Source organism: Trachypithecus francoisi, unplaced genomic scaffold (assembly GCF_009764315.1).
Source record: "Trachypithecus francoisi isolate TF-2019V2 unplaced genomic scaffold, Tfra_2.0 Lachesis_group13, whole genome shotgun sequence".
Classification (NCBI taxonomy): Eukaryota; Metazoa; Chordata; class Mammalia; order Primates; family Cercopithecidae; genus Trachypithecus; species Trachypithecus francoisi.
In genome coordinates, this window is record NW_022681458.1 from 94261878 (window position 1) to 94281989 (window position 20112).

At 35.8% G+C, this 20112-nt stretch overlaps 1 protein-coding gene across 3 annotated transcripts in view; it reads right to left on the minus strand.

The window, feature by feature from the left end:
• Positions 1-866: 866 nt before the first annotated feature.
• Positions 867-20112, minus strand: part of EPC2 (enhancer of polycomb homolog 2) — a 146388-nt gene continuing 127142 nt past the window's right edge. For 2 of the 3 annotated variants that reach the window (XM_033231562.1, XM_033231564.1), the window contains 7 exons: positions 19936-20025; positions 18247-18392; positions 17787-18130; positions 7876-8012; positions 5579-5738; positions 4333-4666; positions 867-3046 (listed from right to left, as the gene is read on the minus strand). In XM_033231562.1, the coding sequence (XP_033087453.1) occupies positions 2974-3046; positions 4333-4666; positions 5579-5738; positions 7876-8012; positions 17787-18130; positions 18247-18392; positions 19936-20025 (1284 nt within the window). In that variant the 3' untranslated portion in view covers positions 867-2973. The remainder of the gene's footprint in view (positions 3047-4332; positions 4667-5578; positions 5739-7875; positions 8013-17786; positions 18131-18246; positions 18393-19935; positions 20026-20112) is intronic. The other variant, XM_033231563.1, reaches the window with a different exon arrangement.

The following is a 20112-nucleotide window of genomic DNA, read 5'->3' on the forward strand; positions in this document are numbered from 1 at the left end:
ACATGCTCCATGATGTTAGCTATTATGATGCTGCTATCAGCAATGAAAAACATTGCTTATCTTACAGGATATAATATTCAAAATCCCTTGAGATATCCTTACCTTTTAAAATTTGGAAGTTTGCCAAGTCAGTTAAGAGACAAAAAAACACTTCTGTCACAAGTATATTATTGATCAACAAAATTTGTTGAAAAGTGTAGCATCATACTCAAATACAGCAGTACATACTAGGGAAGTTTCTGAAATATTGGTCCTCCTTGTTCTCCCACTTCACCCCTAAAACAACCTTAGTAATAAAACACCTAGCACAGTTGCAAATACATTCCTATTTTTTAAAAAGCCAGAATATACGTGTGTGTATGTGTTATGTATATAGTTTTAAAATGTGCCCTATAAATTTTTTAGTTTTTCCCTTGGTCTTTTGCAAAAGCAAACAAATCCTCAAATATACTTACAGCTACATCATAAAAATTATTAAATTATTGGGAAAGGAAGGGGGTGTACTCTCTTTATGAAGGTAGAGAAATAAGAAAAATACAATTAAAAATGTTTTTATCTATGCTGAATTAAGAACATCCTACCATGTGAGAGTTACCCGTTTTGTTATTTTTTTAAAAATTACCCACCTCCACCCATTCCAAAGAAACACATTCTCCAAGGATTCTGAAAGCTTACTGGACTCTGAGGACACTAATTTCCTGAGAAAACTAAGAAAGCAGTGCTGTCCAGTGCAGAAATAGACTATTCTTCAGTTTAATAAAGTGAAAACAAATATTTGTCACTTAAGTTTTTGAAAAACAATGGAAAATGTATATGTACGTAACTGAAATGCCATCCATGAAACAGTTACAACCAACAAAATAAGGAAGGCTTATGTTTCTATTTTACTTCAAAAGGAACAAATCAATTGGTCATCAGTCTTATAAGTTCTGGATTTGCCACCACCTCCAGAAACCGTACAAATGGATAGTTCTTTTGTTTTACTTATTTATAACATATATATCACATAAGGCAAATTCACTTCATGCTTTACTTCAGTAAAATGGGGAAAAAAGCTTTCTCTGCAATTGGCACTAAAGTTTTAAGTTCTTAATAGCAAGGAGATACATCCAACTATAAGCAGAATGAACACAGTCATAATACATATCAAATCAAAATTATTTCCTTTATATAATCAGCAATGAGTAACTCCAGAGGTAGTATGGCAGAAACGAGCATGGATCCTATCAGGCCACAACCAAGACAAAATTATTATTTTTTTCTATGGTTTTGACCATAAATTGCTTTACACATTTAGGACCTGAATAAAAACCACTTTCACCAGAAATCTTGGCCCATAAATTCAACTGACATATCAATTTACAGCTTTCAGGACTGCAGATATAAAAAATGTAAAGTATAAAATTATGTAAGTTTGAAATGGTTTTAATTGTATTCATTAAAAATATTTACATTTCCCAGTACTTACTTGACAAAACCCCCTTGCAATATAATTCTACTCTAAACTTACTTATAAAATGAGGCTCACTTATGACATTTCAATGACTGCGATACTGCAAATTACTTACATTCTGTAAAATATCTTACGAACTTTCATATCAAAGGTAGTTTATATTGGATTATCGGAAACCCAATAGAGCCCACAGATGAGCTTCCTATAGTTCTTTTCATTAATGCTTGGAAAGCATGTGAACATGAAAAGTGCTGTTAAGTGCTATCATCTCCCTTAAATTTTCACTTATACTGTGTGCACATTGTGAAATAAACACATATGCAGCATGTCCATGTTTTGATATGTATTTTTTATTTCCCTGCAGTTTTCACTTATCAAGAACAAGTAACAGGGAAAGTTGTCTGAACTAGTGCATAAACAAACATTCTGAAACACCACTACACGTATCTAATTTACAAGAACCGTATAAAAAAAGTCACTAAAACACTACACTATGAAGGTGTCCAACGCTTACAGTCAGACTTTTTCCAACCCGTTACTTGCCTTGTAGCCACAGGAAAACTCTCCAAAATTGAAAAGACAATCTTGCCACAACCCTCCCCCCTCCCAACACCTGGGATGGCTCGATATCTAGACTTCCAATAATTATTGCAATGACATAATGCAATACATACCTGGTAAAGTATCTTTTATGTGGTGTGTTACAGTTTTAAAGCCAGTTAAAATATGCAGCCTTCAGATAAAATGTAATCCTCGAAAAATTTTCCTATCTGCACAGTTTAAATGTGCTAGATGCATAATTTTTCCTATTCCATTTTTTGTGTAATTATTTTTTATAAATTGGTATTATAAATAGAAATATACATTCAAAATATATGGAAAAGTGAGTTACTACATTAAATTTGCATGTATCGATCCATCCCTTTCCCCTGCACAGTAATAGAAAATACTATTTTGCCTTGAACTTCATATTTGACAGTGAAATGCCACTAAAGTATTTACCAAAAAGTCCATCTAGTCAAATTGTGAAACAAAATGAACCAAGTGAAAACTTTACAGTTCCTTTAGAAAAAAATTACAAGAATTTCATTTCCTAGCTATGAATCTTTAACTTTTTAGACACAAAGTTGGATTTATTTTTACAAGATACAAAATGTAAACATGGCAAAATAAATAGTTAAAACAAGTGATGCAGGATCCCATTTCATGCTCATGATCCCATTAAAGAATTATTTTTTAAAATCCATTCAGTTGCAAATTCAAGTGCAAAAGCATGATGATGAATATCTACTATTCAAGTAACAGAAATAATATTGATGATACAAATAAACTATTTTACAAGGTAGTGATTTTCCCAATTTTACAAAATATACATCATACATGGATTTAACATCCAATATACTATAGTCCATTTAGGTCCATTGTTACACTCTGTGATCCACAGAGTGTTGCCTTTTGCATTCAGCTGGAATATGAATGACTGCACACCATCAGCACAGGTCAGAGCCACATGTTTTAGGTTATGTCACTTCCATAGCTACTGTTGTCTCTGCTATTCCATTTAAGCCCAATCTTTCTGGTTCGTGGTTCTCTCTATGGTAAAGCAAAGAATAAAATAAACATTAATACTCTCTAGAACATGATGCTACCACTTAGTATTTACAAAAACATTGTTATGTAACTACAACTAAACATGACTTCCCAAGAACAATTCCCATTTTTACGATTTCTAGATAGGAATGAGAAAATTTTTCTTCAGCTCAGAAATTCCAGTAATTCCTAATTTTTTTATAGTTATTTACTTAGGAAAGATAATAATTTAACATAACAGTTCAGTAGAAGCCAATGAGAAATTACTTATGAAATATGTATCACAGGACAAACCAAGTTTTTTTTTTTTTTGAGAGATGAAGCATATGACACTCAAAAAGAATAATCATTAGGAGCACAGTATTACTGAAATTACTTTCCACTAGAGTTTAATTCTATAGGCCTAAGATCATGTATTAACCTAGGCAAATCGATTTTTTTCTGATTCATTGTTCTCCTTGTCATAGACAGAAATATAAAAACATTCTAAAATATATTATAGATGTACGTTAATCCTGGAATATTCTCATTTTTAATATACATAAAGTAATTTACTTTCCCTTTGTGTATGATGCTAAAGAAAACACAAATTTGGATGTGAAACCTAAACTCTGGCATGGAGTTAATCATAACAACTCTCATCTTCCAGACTGCCTAAACTATAAAACACTAGACAAGAGTAACTTCACGCCTGTAATCCCAGCACTTTGGAAGGCTGAGGCGGGTGGATCAACACGTCAGGAGACTGAGACCATCCTGGCCAACATAGTGAAACCCCATCTCTACTAAAAATACAAAAATTAGCCAGGTGTGGTGGCATGTGCCTGTAGTCCCAGCTACTTGGGAGACTGAGGCAGGAGAATCGCTTGAACCCAGTAGGCGGAGCTTGCAGTGAGCTGAGATCGTGCCACTGCACTCCAGCCTGGGCAAGAGAGCGAGACTCCATCTTGGGGGTGGGCTTGGGGGGAGCGGGGAAGAGTAACTGAAGCTTCTAACATAGACTGTGATGTGTTTGACAATTTGATGTCCTTTTCTTTCTTTTCCTTTCTCTCTCTCTACTACTACTCTCCCTTTCTCTAACAATCGTACTAGGTTGGCATTTAAGCACCCTACTAGGTACCTTAAACAAATAACTAAGTCACAGAACTTTATACAGATCTTCAATATCTATTGAAAATCAAGTCTGTCAATAAACACCTATTGCTTGAGCAGTGTTAAAAAAAAGTCTTTTTCTTCCCACAGGACAGTCAGCACAAAGGGAGAATCATCATTGAAACACACACACACACCTTGCTATGCTGCTGATGGCACTGCTGGGAGTAACCTTTGGCACTCTGTCCATACTGGCAGCAACTGTGGCAAGTTTTAAGGCTGTTGGCGATGGTGCTGAAGTCCGTGTATTGATATGCACATTGACTGGAGAAACAACACTGACATTATTGAGGTGCACTGCATTTGTCAGGCAGGAATTGTTCATGGGAAGTGTCTGAGGACTGCTTGTGCACAATGCTGGGATTAAGTGGTTTGTAGTGGTGTGGCCAACTGTCCTTACAAGTTGTACAGCTGAAATCCCTGGGCTAGATGATAAAGCCATATTGGTGGAGTATAATGTTTTAGAGGTTCCTGAAAAAGAAAAAAGTCATTCAATTAGTATCATGAGACATCAATAAAACTATTTTTAGACGTTTAATAAAAATAAATAAAATATTTGTGTTTGAATTGAATGCTAAGTTAACTTTTCACACACTGATCTCTCCAAAGGGAGCTTCTGATCACTAAGTAGAATGTACTAATCTGCTACAACCCCCAAAACATCCACTTTTGTACTGGTCTACAAAAAAGAGCTTTGCAAAGTATTCTGCCACCTATATCTGGCAACTGTGGAGTTAAGTATAACAGGACAGATGGAAATGACAGTTGGGTTTCCCTAAGAATGCACATATGCATGAATATTAGTAAAAATGGACAATCAGGCTCACGAGTATATATAAAAGCAACTGGAAAATCCTAGGGTCTGAGAGGTAGCTGAAGGATGATAGGAATAGCAAGTTTTTGCAGACTCAGGGTACTAAGAAGCAGACAGGGTTTCATGGCAATACTCTATCTAAAGAGGGGGAGCCAGAGGAAGTATGCCTATGAGTGGTATGTAAGAGTGGGAGGGCAAACCTGATTTCCAGTTTATTACTGTCCTGGGTTATATTTCACCTTTTTGTCAATGCATGGATGATTGAATGGGGATGGTTAGCTCAACAGATTTCCTAAGATGTGAGGCAACTGACAGTATGTGAATGAAACCAGGAAGGGTAGTGTTACACAGGTATGTATTCAACGGATGAGGGGGAAAACAAGGAGTAGATTCTACGTGAATTCTAGAAACATCTAGCTATTTCCCCCTATCTTTCCAAAGAAATCCTAAAGAGTCCTGACTGACTTCTTATACACATTTTCCCCTTGGATAAAAAAACAAAAACCATACTCCCAATCACTGAGCTACAACTTCAAGAAAGTAGGTACCATGTGAAACCCCAGCTGTACCTGAAGGCTGGACAACACCGTTTATGTTGTTGTGGCCAGTGTTCTGTTCCTTGGCTACCTCACTGCGACTTGGAACAGGTGCACTGACCACTGCAGATGCAGCAAAGTGGGCGCTTGCTGAGTCAAGTGTTTTAGACATACAGTCAGAGGTGCTTGAGCCCTATAGAATGAACAAAGTTAAATTCTCTAATTTTTAGATGTAATTTTATGAACATATTAAGGGATAAACCCAAGAGGCTGTTGCCTTTCTTTTTTTTTTTTTTTTTTTTTTTTGAGACGGAGTCTGGCTCTGTCGCCCAGGCTGGAGTGCTGTGGCCGGATCTCAGCTCACTGCAAGCTCCGCCTCCCAGGTTTACGCCATTCTCCTGCTTCAGCCTCCCGAGTAGCTGGGACTACAGGCGCCCACCACCTCACCCGGCTAGTTTTTTTTTTTTTTGTATTTTTTAGTAGAGACGGGGTTTCACCATATTAGCCAGGATGGTCTTGATCTCCTGACCTCGTGATCCGCCCGTCTCGGCCTCCCAAAGTGCTGGGATTACAGGCTTGAGCCACCGCGCCCGGCCGGCTGTTGCCTTTCTAACCTTGAACAATTGTAAGTGTTTAGATTAAGAGATCTAGGATTCCATAGACGATTTTTGGCATATGAAGCAGGGAAGTGAACAAAAACTGGGAAGTTATTTCTGAGAAAGAACTAGAGATTAAATAACCTAAGGCTTTAATGTTCTATTTATTTTTCCAGTAAATATTAATGAATGCTTTTAAAAATACTTGACAAACTAGATACTTGGATAAAATCAAATCACAGAGATGATTAATAGACATTTTTGTCACAACGTGAAAACCTATCTTGGCCTAACCCTGAAACAGGCTGAAAATACTTTAGGCTGGTTAACCAAGAGACTCAGAAAAAGCAAACAAAGTAAAGTTAAATAGCCATTCCTCCTTCATTCTGTATAAAAATGGTTACTAAGACCTACAGCCCTAGTCTTTGAGCAAGTCCCTCATACACCTGGATGTCACAGGAGTGTTGGGTTCCAAAGTCACTGAGATATTCATGTTACTGGAGTCAGGATCTTTAAAGTCAGTGTACTGACCGTTTGAGAATGGGCTGAACCACAACAGGCAGATTCTAGCCTGAGAGCTCACAAAATATAACCAAGATTGAGTAAATCTCAGTTACTACTTTAGAAGTGGTTTTAGAATTATAGAGCAATAAAATTTAAGACCTAAAATGCAAGGTTTATGTTTTTCAGGTGGTTCAAATTTGAACTAGATTTCTTAGTTTTGTTTTTAGTGGCTTAAAATAGAAATTTATTATCATATAGTTCTGTAGGCCAGAAGTCCACAATGAAGCTTATGGGGTTAAAATCAGGGTGTTGGCAAGGCTGGTTCCTTCTGGCAATTATGCTTTTATGAAGTATTTTTATTCTTATCTCTAGCATCTTTATTTAGTTGTGTCTACAAACAACTTCCCTTAGTGGCAATTTTCTTCTTCATTTTTAAAAACTTTTATTTATTTATTTATTTATTTGAGACACAGTCTGACTCCATCACCCAGGCTAGAGTGCAGTGGCGCGATCGTAGCTCACTGAAACTTCCACCTTCAGAGTTCAAGTGATTCTCATGCTTCAGTCTCCCAAGTAGCTGGGCTTACAGGTATGTACCACCATGCCCAGTTAATTTTTGTATTTCTAGTAGAGACAGGGTTTTGCCATGTTGGCCAGGTTGATCTTGAACTCCTGACAGCAAGTTATCTGCCCGCCTCAGCTGCCCAAAGTGCTGGGATTACAGGCGTGAGCCACCGTGCCTGGCTGCAATTTTCTTCAACAGGAAAATGTGATTCACAACGGTAAGGTGTTATGCTGTTAATATATCGCACAATTCAACTGAATTACCACCCAGCTTATGAAGCACATCCACATGGCACTTAAACACACAGTTTAGGAAGTGGTTAGGAAAGTTATATCTTTCAAAAAAATCTTCTTTGAGGGAGTAGAGGTGGAGAATGATTCTCACAACTACATATATAATTACTTCTATAAATTCTCAACAACCCTTCAAAAAATTTAAAATACCACATCTGGCTCCAGAACTCTTCTCAAAGTATTAAGAGACTAGTTTATAAGCTAGTCACTTAAAATTACGTACGTTAACTGAAAAGAAATTCAGGTTAGAGCCCCCAAATCAAGAGTGGCAAAACCAAGATTAACTTCTTGGTATCTGACTCGACTAAAATGGAATAAAACTACATACTGATGAAAGAAACAGACATAACTATGACGAAAAGAGCAGTTTACCTGTGCTTTTGGATGTGTCTGTTGCGAGGAATGCTGAGATTGCTGTTTCTGCTGAAGCTGGGCAAGTTGCTGCCTTTGCATCTGAACTAACTGCTGCTGATGTGTCTGAAACTGCTCTTCCGTGATACCCCCTGTTACTGGTAAACAACATGAATTTTGGAAATGAGTACGTTTTACAAGATTTTTAATAACACAAGCAGAATATAAACTTACTCCACAATTAAGATGAAAGCAATAACAAACTACAATATGGATTATCAGAAAATAATCTAATGAAAATGGCAAATCTTTCAGCAAGTGTGGTGTATGCTTGTATCTGTGATCTCCATCACATGCTAAGAAAAGTGCCTAAATGTGGCCGGGCACAGTGGCTCAAGCCTGTAATCCCAGCACTTTGGGAGGCCGAGACGGGCGGATCACGAGGTCAGGAGATCGAGACCATCCTGGCTAACACGGTGAAACCCCGTCTCTACTAAAAAAATACAAAAACTAGCCGGGCGAGGTGGCGGGCGCCTGTAGTCCCAGCTACTCGGGAGGCTGAGGCAGGAGAATGGCGTAAACCTGGGAGGCGGAGCTTGCAGTGAGCTGAGATCTGGCCACTGCACTCCAGTCCGGGCGACAGAGCCAGACTCCGCCTCAAAAAAAAAAAGAAAAGTGCCTAAATGTAGTTTTTGTTGAATAATATAGTTCTAACATGAATATTTTACCATTTATTCAGACTTAATATCTTTGAGACCACTCTTAATTCTCTACATTATGACGAGCAAGTAATGAAAAAGACTTTGATTTATTCATGTTAATAATAATAAAATAATGACTAAGTTATAGCCTTAATAAGAAAGCAGGACCATCTGCAAGACTGTCAATGATTTTTACTGCTGGTTTCATATAATATTGAAGTGAAAATATTTTATTCTCTGATTACAAATCAAAGTAGAGAACAACATTCATCTAACATAACCATAAACTATAATTTAAGACAATAGATTCAATGTCTAAAGTAAATCCATCTATAAAAATATGGGCTAGAAATCAGACAAGTATTCAGAAAACTGAAGATAATATGTATCCTCAGATGTAATAAATTCTATTGTGACCAACTGTGTTAAAAGTGTGTTTCAAATGAAAATAAGACATCTACGTTTTTTGAAAAAATCAGCTAAGTTACAGAAACCATTTTTCTCAAAGAAATGTAAACAAAATTTCATTCGTTGATATTTCAGCAGATGATTGATAAATTGATTTAGAGAACACAAAGACATTTCCATGGAAGTCAGTACAATATTAGAGTCAAGAAAAATCAAATGACATGAGAAGAAATGTACTTTAGAGTAATTTTGCTCTATTTTTTTACTGCTCACTTTCCTTTCTCCCAATTATTTCAATCAACAAATATTTACTATCTACTATAATGCAGAATGCTGCACTAAGAGTTATAGTGAATACAGGGGAAAATAAGAAGAGGATCTCTGTTACAAAGTCCTGGAATGTAGTTGGAAAGAAAAGACAGACATAAGAAATACCAATTAATGAATCAACCTCTACATGCAATTGAGTGATCTAATCAATATGACCTAAAGGAGTTTAGACTGGCAACTATAGCCTCAATCTAGCTTACTTAACTCTCCCAAGTTTTCTGTTGAGTAGGATCACACATAAATAATTTTTTAAAAAATTTATGGTAAATTAGACATATAACAAGTTATGCCTAGTACAGTATATTTCTATGACAAAGGAGTTATGTCCCAGAAATGAACAAAGCTTTGGGTATACTCTCATTTCTATTCCACAATATTACCATTAAAATTTGTATTGGACTAGAAGGGGAAAACAGTTCTTAGATAGCAATGTTATTTTTAAAAGATTCAAAACCTTGGGGCTATTACAGTGCTCACTCTAAAATTTTAAAATTACCTGTATTTTTGAAGTACACATTAGTTATCTTACTGAATTACCAACAAAATCAAATGTCTTTCTTTGCACATGTTAAATTCACTGCAAGTGTTCTATTTTTAAATGAAAAAAATTTTTTTAAATTCTAAATTTATAATCTTCAAACTCAAATGAAAATGTGTAGTATTCATGAATTTCCAGCTGTTTGAAAACCTTGGGGAAAGAGATGAAAAATAGTTTATTAGATACAAAGACAGAAAGAAAAATCTTAAATTAAACCCAAATAAATCTGTTTAAGTCCTATGTGTACAGCTCACCAATTCAAAAGAAATGGACTTGGAATCTGGTATTATTACAACAGTCCTTAAGTCCAGTGTCAAGTGTGTTCAGAGTTGAGCTTTATGCTCTGGTGAAAAGGTGAGAGGCACAATGATTAATATTAAGTGAGGAATAAGCCAAATAAGAATATATATCAAAATTGAGAGAGAAGCAAGAATGAGAATTTTTTCTTCTTTCTAAAATCTTTTAAGTCAGCTGATAAAATCTTACTAATTCAGAATAAAGTATGTATCTAAATTAGTAGAAAGAACAAATTCCTGTTTTTTGGAGGCAGAGTCTTGCTCTATTGCCCAGGCTGGAGTGCAGTGGTACAATCATAGCGCACTGCAGCCTTGAACTCCTGGGTTCAAGTGATCCTCCCGCCTCAGTCTCCTGAGTAGTGAGTAGTTGGAACTACAGGTGCATGGCATCACACCTGGCTAATTTTTTTAATTTTTTGTATACCCAGGGTCTCATTATGTTGCCCAGGCTGGCCTCCAATTCATGGCTGCAAGTGATCTTCCTGCCTCAGTCTCGCAAAGTGCTGGAATTACAGGCATGAGCCACTGTGACCAGCCCAAATTGCTACTTTTTAACAACAACAAAAATATTTTTTGGGTTGGTAGATGACAGATAAAATATTGCCAACTAGCTGCGTTCTACTTGCTTTTATGAACACATGATCATTTGTGTACATATTAAAAAGGGAAACAGATAAAACTAGCTGTTTTTTTTGGGTGTCTGCATTTACTGTCCTGTCTTCTTGAGACCATTAATTTGCTCAGGAACCTTATTCTTTTCTCCTCATAGGAAACTCAGAAAATTCCAACCTAGTCGCAATCCAAATTATTCAGACTAATGGTCAGTGTTTCTTAACCTTTTTAAACCTAGGTGGACTTTGATACTAAAATTCTCATTTCTGATCCCTTTTCTGGTTAAGAATCACTGACACAAATTTAATTTAACTCTATATGTATATGCTTTTAAAAATTACATTCATTTTTTTTCTTTTCCCCCTCACCTGAATCTCAGTATGTTATATCCATTCTTGGCATCTAGCTCTTTATTATTAAGCAAGGTATTCTGTGCTTGCAACAAGCTGATTTTCCTCATTCAGAATTTTCTAGAGCACAATTTATTATTACTTCAAAACTTTAGACAAAAATCGCCAAGAGTAAGCAATGACACAAAATTGGAACATATACAAAACATCCTTTCTAACTCCTTTATTATTTTGGGGTGGAGGAAAAGTGGTATGAAATGTATAGTTTTAATAGCATGGACACAATGTTGAATTGCAATTCTCAGGGTTCTCAGGGTTTACTTACTTGCTGGGGGGGGGCAGGAGAAATTTGACTGAAAGCACTTTCTCTACTAATTATTTTTTCTTTCATAAGTTACTGAAATACATCCAGAAGAGATTTCTTACATTGCTCTGGATTACCAAGAGGCACACATTAAAGTACATCAGAAAGAAGTAATAGTTATAGAGTGAACAAATCTGTTTCAGAATAAGATACAAGATAGGGACCCAGCTTTGGGTGAGGTGATGCTGGCACCAAGGGCAAGTGGTAATGTACAAAAGGGAAACTGAGATTCTCTGCTTCTCTTGCTTAGGGTCAAGCCAAGTTCTTTTCACTAGCTGATCTTAAGTTGCTAGCTTAAAAGTGAAATTCATGCTGGTCATAAATCTATCCCATCACATGCCCAGAAATCTTATCAATTTAAAAGTAACCATAAATCTGATTGTTTTGTGAAGGTAGGAGTATTTTAATACTCCAGATAGATGAGAAGTATTCCTTCCCTAAGTAAAATGTTTTGCAAAACTTCCTGGGTAACACATTCTATATAACACATTCGGCATACTTGTTGTATGATTTTCCCTTTTATATACCCAAATACGTAATTCAGGACATTAGTAACATACTTGTATTTCCAGATATGTTGTATACAGAACAGTCTGTTTTTCACGAAAGCCCCTCACCTTTCTGGCTATCTTCTACAAATCTGATTCATTACCTATCTTGTAATTACCAGTCTACTTTTATTCCTCAGATAAATCCATACGCCTTTTCTTAAGTATCTGTCACCATCCTTGGAAAGCAGACTTTGTTTTCAAAGGTCCCAGCCATCCCTCATTTCATCCTTTGCCTTTTAGGTGTGTAGTTCCTGTATGGTGCTCTGCCTAGGGTGACTTCTTAGTGATCAACTAAAAACATACTCTGTGTACCTCCACAGATTTTACACTAACACAATGATTATACAGCTTTAGGTCCCTGCTTCTTAAGCTTGTGCCCAGAGGTATTCTTGAGTATATGGGAAATCTTTGTTAACTCTGTATTGTTTTTGTTGACAAATGAAAAGAACAATCTAAACAGAAATACACTCTAGATCTTCTGGATGATCATCCTACAACAGAGTAGGAACACAGGATTTTTGTGCTTGTGCCTTTGTTTTTTCATCATCTCTTAACTTTTAATGCAGTGTTTCTTAAACTGGGCTAAGATGGATTCTTGGGAAGCCATGAATTTTTCAAATACTAGCCTCGACCACATTTTCACAGCTTAATGAAGAATACTTAATTTGGCACTAAAGATTATTTAAAAGTCAAAAAGAATGAATACATTATCTAGTATTTCTTCATCTACCAGGTCAGTCTTTGTTACAAGTTTTTTTTCCTTTTTTTCTTTTTTAAGAGACAGGGTCTTTGCCTGGGTGCAGTGGCTCACGTCTGTAATCCCAGGACTTTGGGAGGCCGAGGCGGGTGGATCACCTGAGGTCAGGAGTTCAAGACTAGCCTGGGCAACATGGTGAAATCCCGTCTTTGCTAAAAATAAAAAAATTAGCTCGGCGTGGTGGCTCGTGCCTAAAATTCCAGCTACTTGGGGGGCTGATGCATGAAAACTGCTTTGCCTGGGAGGCGAAGACTGCAGTGAGCCGGAATCATGCCATTGCACTCCAGTGTGGGCGAGAGAACAAGACTCGTCTCCAAAAAAAAAAGAGAGAGAGAGTAAGGGTCTTGCTATGTTGCCCAGGCTGGTCTCAAACTCCTGGCCTCAAGCCATCCTCCCACTTTGTCCTCACAAAGTGCTGAGATTACAGAGGTGAGTCACTATACCCAGTATTACAAGAGTTTTGGTATATGCTTTACTGAAGATACGCTGACTATATGCAATTTTTGTTTGTTTTAAAGGACAGATCTGGGGCAGGATTAAAGGGTAGAGAGAGGGATCTTACATCAAATCTTCTGGGTTAGAGTGGGAAGTCAAATGAAAGTTCATATAAACCACTGGAGCTACTCTGCTGACAAACATATCCAGGAGGGTTGACATTACCTTTCCAGGACTATATACATCTTACAAATGTAACTCTTACAGTGAAAGGCAAACTAACAAATAAACTGAGTCTTCGTGGGTGGGGAGTGGAAAGGTGAGGGGAGTTGGGGAATGGAGAACAAATAGATGTGAGAATAATGAAAAAAAGACTAAAAATCCATTTAAACTTCTGAAACCCAAGCCAAATATTTACAATTGAAACTTCGTTATTTCCTTTTATAGTCTAACTAAAATATTTTAATCCCTTAGGTCTGAATCCATTTCTCACCTCTGGAAGCAACTCCAATCCTTAGCTGGATGCTAAATCACATTATACCAATCCTAAAACTATCACAGTTGCACACATTTATGACAATTTAAGAATGAATGGGAGGAGAAACTGAAAAAATTAAAAATCAGGAATTTCTCTTGGAAAACTTTACAAACTTAATGATTTTAGAAATTGGTAATATTAAGATATTTAAAGTTGTCAAAAAGGCTGCTGGTATCTATTCTGTATATTATGACAGGTAAGAAAAGAAAAAAGTATCATGTTAATTTGCAACCATGCATTAGTGAAAACTAAAACTAAATGTAAATTAATCTGTCCTTTCAAATCTGAAAAAGCAAAGCACTTTTAGATACAAAATGTATTTTCTTGAGTTCTGGATTTAAGAACATCATCTCAAAGAATAATACTGTAGTTTCAAAGGATTATCCCCTGTTTATGTGAAGAAATTACATTCTTCATGTACATATTACAATTTGCATGTGCTATTAATTAAGTTCTTTGAAGGTAAGGGTTGTCTTATAAAACTTTGCAACTTTTAAACATTTACCCCAGTGTTTCCCATATAACAGACACTAAATGATGTATGAAATTAATTTATCTTGGTTATTCAATTGTCATGTCCACCACAATCAATCTATTCTTTATCCTGCTTTTTTTCTTTGACAAGTGTTTTTCAATTAAGAGAATACACCTTTATTTTACTTAAAGGTTAACAAAACACATCTCTACTTTCAAATGAAGTCTTTAGTTTTGGTTCTAATACCTAGGATACAGTTTTCAATTTTCCTTTAAGTATATAAAAGATAATGCGCATATATATATATGTATGTATGTATATATATATATATTTTGAGTCAGGGTCTTACTTTGTCACCCAGGCTGGAGTGCAGTGGCAGGATCTTGGCTCACTGCAGCCTCTACTTCCTGGGTTCAAGAGATCTTCCCCCCTCAGCTGGGACTAGAGGCACGTGCCACCATACCCAGCTAACTTTTGTATTTTTAGTAGAAACTGGGTTTCGCCACGTTGCCCAGCCTGGTCTTGAACTCCTGGCCTCAAGTGATCCACCTGCCTCAGCCTCCCAAAGTGTTGGGATTACAGGCATGAGTCACCGTGCCTGGCCTAGAATATATTTTGGACACATGGATTATGACTCAGAAAACATTAATCAGGGCTATTAACAACATTTAAGAGAAAATTATTTGCCACTAGCCCTCAATTCCACATAAGATGCAGCCCTCTTTTTAATTTTTGTTTAAGAACTAAGGAATTTGTGATACAAATAAAGTGCATTATGTTTCTATTTCTGATTAAACTCATTTGCTGGGATTTCCCAGCTGTGAAATGGACAATTCAGTACTAATAATCTGTTTAGTTCAGTGTTACTCTCTGCCAGGGAAAAGTATAATCCAGTGTTAGTCTTGTTCCCTTATTTTCTGTCTTGTTACTCTTAAAAACAACTGTGCTCTCATGACCAAGCCCACTAAGAACAAGCAGAAGGAAAGTGTTCAAGACACATAGATTAAAAAAACCAAACACATGAGGATCCAATTCTTTTGTTGTATTCTTAAATACATGAGGATACATCCATCAAAAGTAAAAATATAGTTTTCTAAAACTCCCTCATCCTTCTATTTAGTAGATGAGGAAATTCCTATCCGTATTCATGGAATTGTAACTGAATTCACTTAAAATTATTATCTAACCAGAACTAAGAAATCTATATAATGAATGTAACTGATACAAATCATTAAATTATAAGTTTTCAATTATTTTTTAAATGCTGTTAAAAAACTTTTTTCATTATGTATTTGTATTGCCATGCCTATTATTTTAAAACAAAATATATCTGTTGAAAACAAAAAACCTTGTGGTCCCAGTGACTAGAGGAGTCACAGTCAGTTAAGAAGAATGAGTTCAAACAAAATCTTTTATTCTAGGAATAAATCACTAAATAAGACAGATATGATTTCAAAACACTGAATTCTAATGTACCTTAGTTGTTGCTTAAGTCTTAAAAATTTTTTAAGGAAAGAAATGGTACTGTGTTGAGGGTATTAAAAAATTTCAGATAGGAAAAATCACACAGACCAAAAAGATTATTTTTTTTTCTAATGGTAAGGTAAAGATAAAAACACAAAAAAACTTGTTGTCTATGATGTTAACATTGCCTACTTGTGACTTAAATTCCCTGAGAAGTACATGCACACCTAACGTAACAGTTTAAATGCTTATTTTCTGTTGTATGGCAGTGTCATAGGATTATAGAGGTGACTATAATGGAACTATTTAAGTCGTATTAACTTATATTTTGGACCAATACATATGTCGCATTGATGATATAACAATATATACAACACATATATACTTTCTGGAAAAAAGTCAGGTTAAATCTAGAGTTAATCTGGAATGTATAGTACAATGCTGAAAATATTTGGCAATGTTCACGCTGAGAAGGAAGATATTAAAATCACTTTTTAATGTGGTATACATCACCAGAGAAAACAATCAGCCTACGGTCAAATGTAATTGTAAATGCCTCTATATGGTATGTTTTAAACTCTCTTTTTGGGAAAAATTATTTTGAGAATGTTTAGTACAGGAATTCCATTTAGCTAAATAAACTGGAACTTTGTCTTAGAGCTGGCTGAAAAAAGATCTGATTTAGTATTTGTCAACTTTCTACTATCTTTAGATTTCTAATAATCCTGCAGCCTCAAATTGTATTAGGCATTTATCCATTTCAGCTTCAAGCACTCTTTCAACTTCACAGACTCATGAACTTTATATAATGGGAGGCCATTTTCCTTACTTAAGTTCGTTTAGGAAAAAATTAACCAACCAATTTGGATAAATGATATGCCAATTTCTAATCATTCAAACAAAACCAATATTTCATTATAACCTTTAAACAAATCACTGTATGAGTCAAGTTGGAAAAGAGGCAGTTCAGTAGCTAAAAGAGACTGAACATTATTGAGACCAATCAAGCTAAAGTGATTTATGATCACTTTAAAGAAGTTTAACATGATAATTTCACATGCTAGAATGCATCATCTAGGAAATAATTTAGAAATACAACAAAAAAAAAGGTATCAACAGTGTAAGTCTCTACGTTAGTCTTGGGATACAATGCATATATACAATGTATACATTATAAAGATATTTATAAATTATACATACTTGCATACATGTGATAAACAGATCACAGAAGAAAACAAATCAAAATTGTACCTTAGATTCTCCAGATATTATACATTATTTACAATGTACATGTCATAAAAATATTACATTAATTTGAATACATCTCTTAAAAATGAAAAAACTTCCTGATCTAACTAGAGGTAAGCTATCGGACAAAAATTATTATTCACAGGGGCCGGGCACCGTGGCTCATGCCTATAATCCTAGCACTTTGGGAGGCTGAAGCAGGTGGATCACCTGAGGTCAGGATTTCGAGACCAGCCCGGCCAACATGGCGAAACCCTGTCTCTACTAAAAATACAAAAATTAGCTGGGCATGGTGGTGCGCTCCTGTAGTCCCAGCTATTTGGGAGGCTGAGACAGGAGAATCGCTTGAACCCAGGAGGCGGAGGTTGCAGTGAGCTGAGATCACGCCACTGCACTCCAGACTGGGTGATACAGCGAGACTCCATCTAAAAAAAAAAAAAAAAAAAAAAAATTATTCACAGGGAGTCTCCTAAACATCATTTTCCAGAAAGAGATTTCAAAGGTACTCTCAAGGATTAATGGTAACATTTAATCAAAGATTATGCACCAAAATGAAAATTACCTTTAACACAAGCAGTAGATAGTACTGTGCTGTGATTATCTGGTGGCAGCTTATAAGCAGTGTGCTCGTAGGGAAGTCTGTATGCATTCTGCCTACATTTACCACACCAGGAAAACACCCGAAATAGATGTCAGTGGGTTTACAGTACTAGTTAGGACAATTTGGTTAAAATGTGAGGCAGAACAGTACAATTTTGTTTCTTAGGTTAGGAAAAAAATGCAGTAGGTTAAGATAAAATTCCTTTCCCAATAAATTAAGTAAAAAAGAATAGCAGGATATACTTTTAACACAGCAACAGCTTACCTGATATGCCATTCTTGCTGGTGTTCAATAAAGCTACAGATGCTGCAGAAACTCTTTTATTGTTCACAGTCTGCCCTGGTTTTCTTGAGGTACATTCTTCACTATCACTGTCCTGTAAATTTAGTAGCCTTGGCTGGAAACACTGTAGTCGACATGATCTGATATTGCTTAATATTTCAGAAAGGGACAGTCTATTTTCACAATGTTTACTGGAAGCATTGGTCCGAGAGAAATTAGAAGAAAAGTCTATAGTTTGGGAAGAGCTTGAAAAACTATTCAGCATTTCAGGGTCTATCTGTTTTAGGACTGGGTCATGTTCTGTGGATATTCGGTCCATGATGACCCTGAAAAGCAAAATAAAACCAAACATTAACTAACACAGCTGAACATTTTTTCTTTAGTCTTCTGTTCCAGATAGCAAACAAAAACCAAATACCAAAAGTGAAAACAAATACTTCACCTTCCACCTCTGCCAATTCGCCTCCTTGCAAATCCTATACATCTTCTTGGGACTGTAAGTGTTGTAAGGCAATGCCTATACCTCAACTTATCCAAATCTGCCAGTTCTGAATTTTCACATGAATGGTTAGCTTGGTCCAAACGAGGCTGCAAAGAAAGAAAGAAAAAAAAAAACCCCAAAAACTCATGGAGTAAATTTGAAATGAAGACAGGTTAGATCATGATAAACATGAAGTAACTGCAACATTAGCAGAACAATTAAAATCTAGACATAAAACTGTAAAAATTGGGCTTCACTGACTATTAATCAGGTTAAATTTTACAAAACTGAATCAAAAGTTCACTCACCAAGATTACCCAAACTGAATTTAGTTTCTAAATTCACTTAGGGTCCATTATACTTAAAAAGGAATATATCTTTAAAAATAATGCAGCTTTTAACATATGTGTACAAAGTAGAGATGGTGAAATTACATCGTAATTTGTAGGCTTCCTACTGAGAAACCAGAAATAAAATTTTTTGGACTAAAAATTGCACTTCAAACTCTTAAAGGGTCAAACTGAAGCTTCTTCTTACTTTTAAGAAACATATCCAAGCCGGATGCAGTAGCTCATGCCTGTAATTCTAGCACTTTAGAAGGCCAAGACAGGAGGATCACTAGAGACCAGGAGTTCAAGACCAGCCTGGGCAATGTAGCAAGACCCTATCTCTACAAAAATTACAAAAATTAGCAGCATGTGGTGGTATGTGCCTGTAATCCCAGGAGGCTGAGGTGGGAGGACTACTCGAGCCCAGGAGTTTGAAGTTACGGTGAACTGTATGATTGCATCACTGCACTCCAGCCTTGGTGACAGAGCAATACCCTGTCTCTAAAATAAATAAATTAAATAAATAAATATAAAGAAACAAACAGCCTGTTCCCTGCCTTCCCATTCCCTTCATCATTTTATCATGCTATGTCTGTCCCCTTTCATTAAGAATTTTCCCTTCTCTCATCAGCATAATTAGTAAACAAATCTCCACCTCTCCTAAATTTACACACCCTAAAATAGTTGTCAGTATATGTTTACCATTACATAGCAAGATAAATGATCTCTACAAGCCATATAAGAAAGTCAAAGCCATCCTCACAATGCTACATTATACCTCATCCGAGAACCTTGGAAAGTGATATAATGCGACTTCATAGCATAAAGCAACTTCTAGGTGTGTCAAAAAGTTATGAATACAATTATTAGACAAAATACTGCCATTATGGAAGTTTAAAAATTATTATTTTGTTTGATACTTACTGGTATGTATGCACAAGATGGGCTTGCATAACAACAAATTTCAATAAACACCTAGCAGCCATCAAAGGTTCTAGAACCAACTTACAAATTCTGGGTTTACCTAATTCTAGTAATGACACACTGAATAATTTTCACAACCGCTGAAGCTATAATTAGTGCCCAAAATGAAACTAAATTTCTAAAATGTGAGGAATTATCAATTTCCAAGAAGAAGATTCCAATGCCCTTTGAAAGGACTCAGTACCTTTTAGCATCTTTTACCAGTATTCACATAAAGGATATTACACAAAAAGTATTGATGCATTTCCTATTTTTAGATCAAGACTAAGTCATCTTGACATGGGTTACCTGTTAATTCCAGTTCACAAAAACACCACACACACACAAAAGTTCTTACAGCATAATACTGGCATCCTGCCCGCCTTCTGAAAGCACAGGGACCATCAGGATCATTTTCTTCTTCCGGTTCTGATACTGGGGACAATACCTAGACAAAAGAGGAATTCCATTTAGGAGTTATCAAAAGTCAATAGATCAAGTTTGTAATGCTCTAAAATTTAAATCTGATCACAAA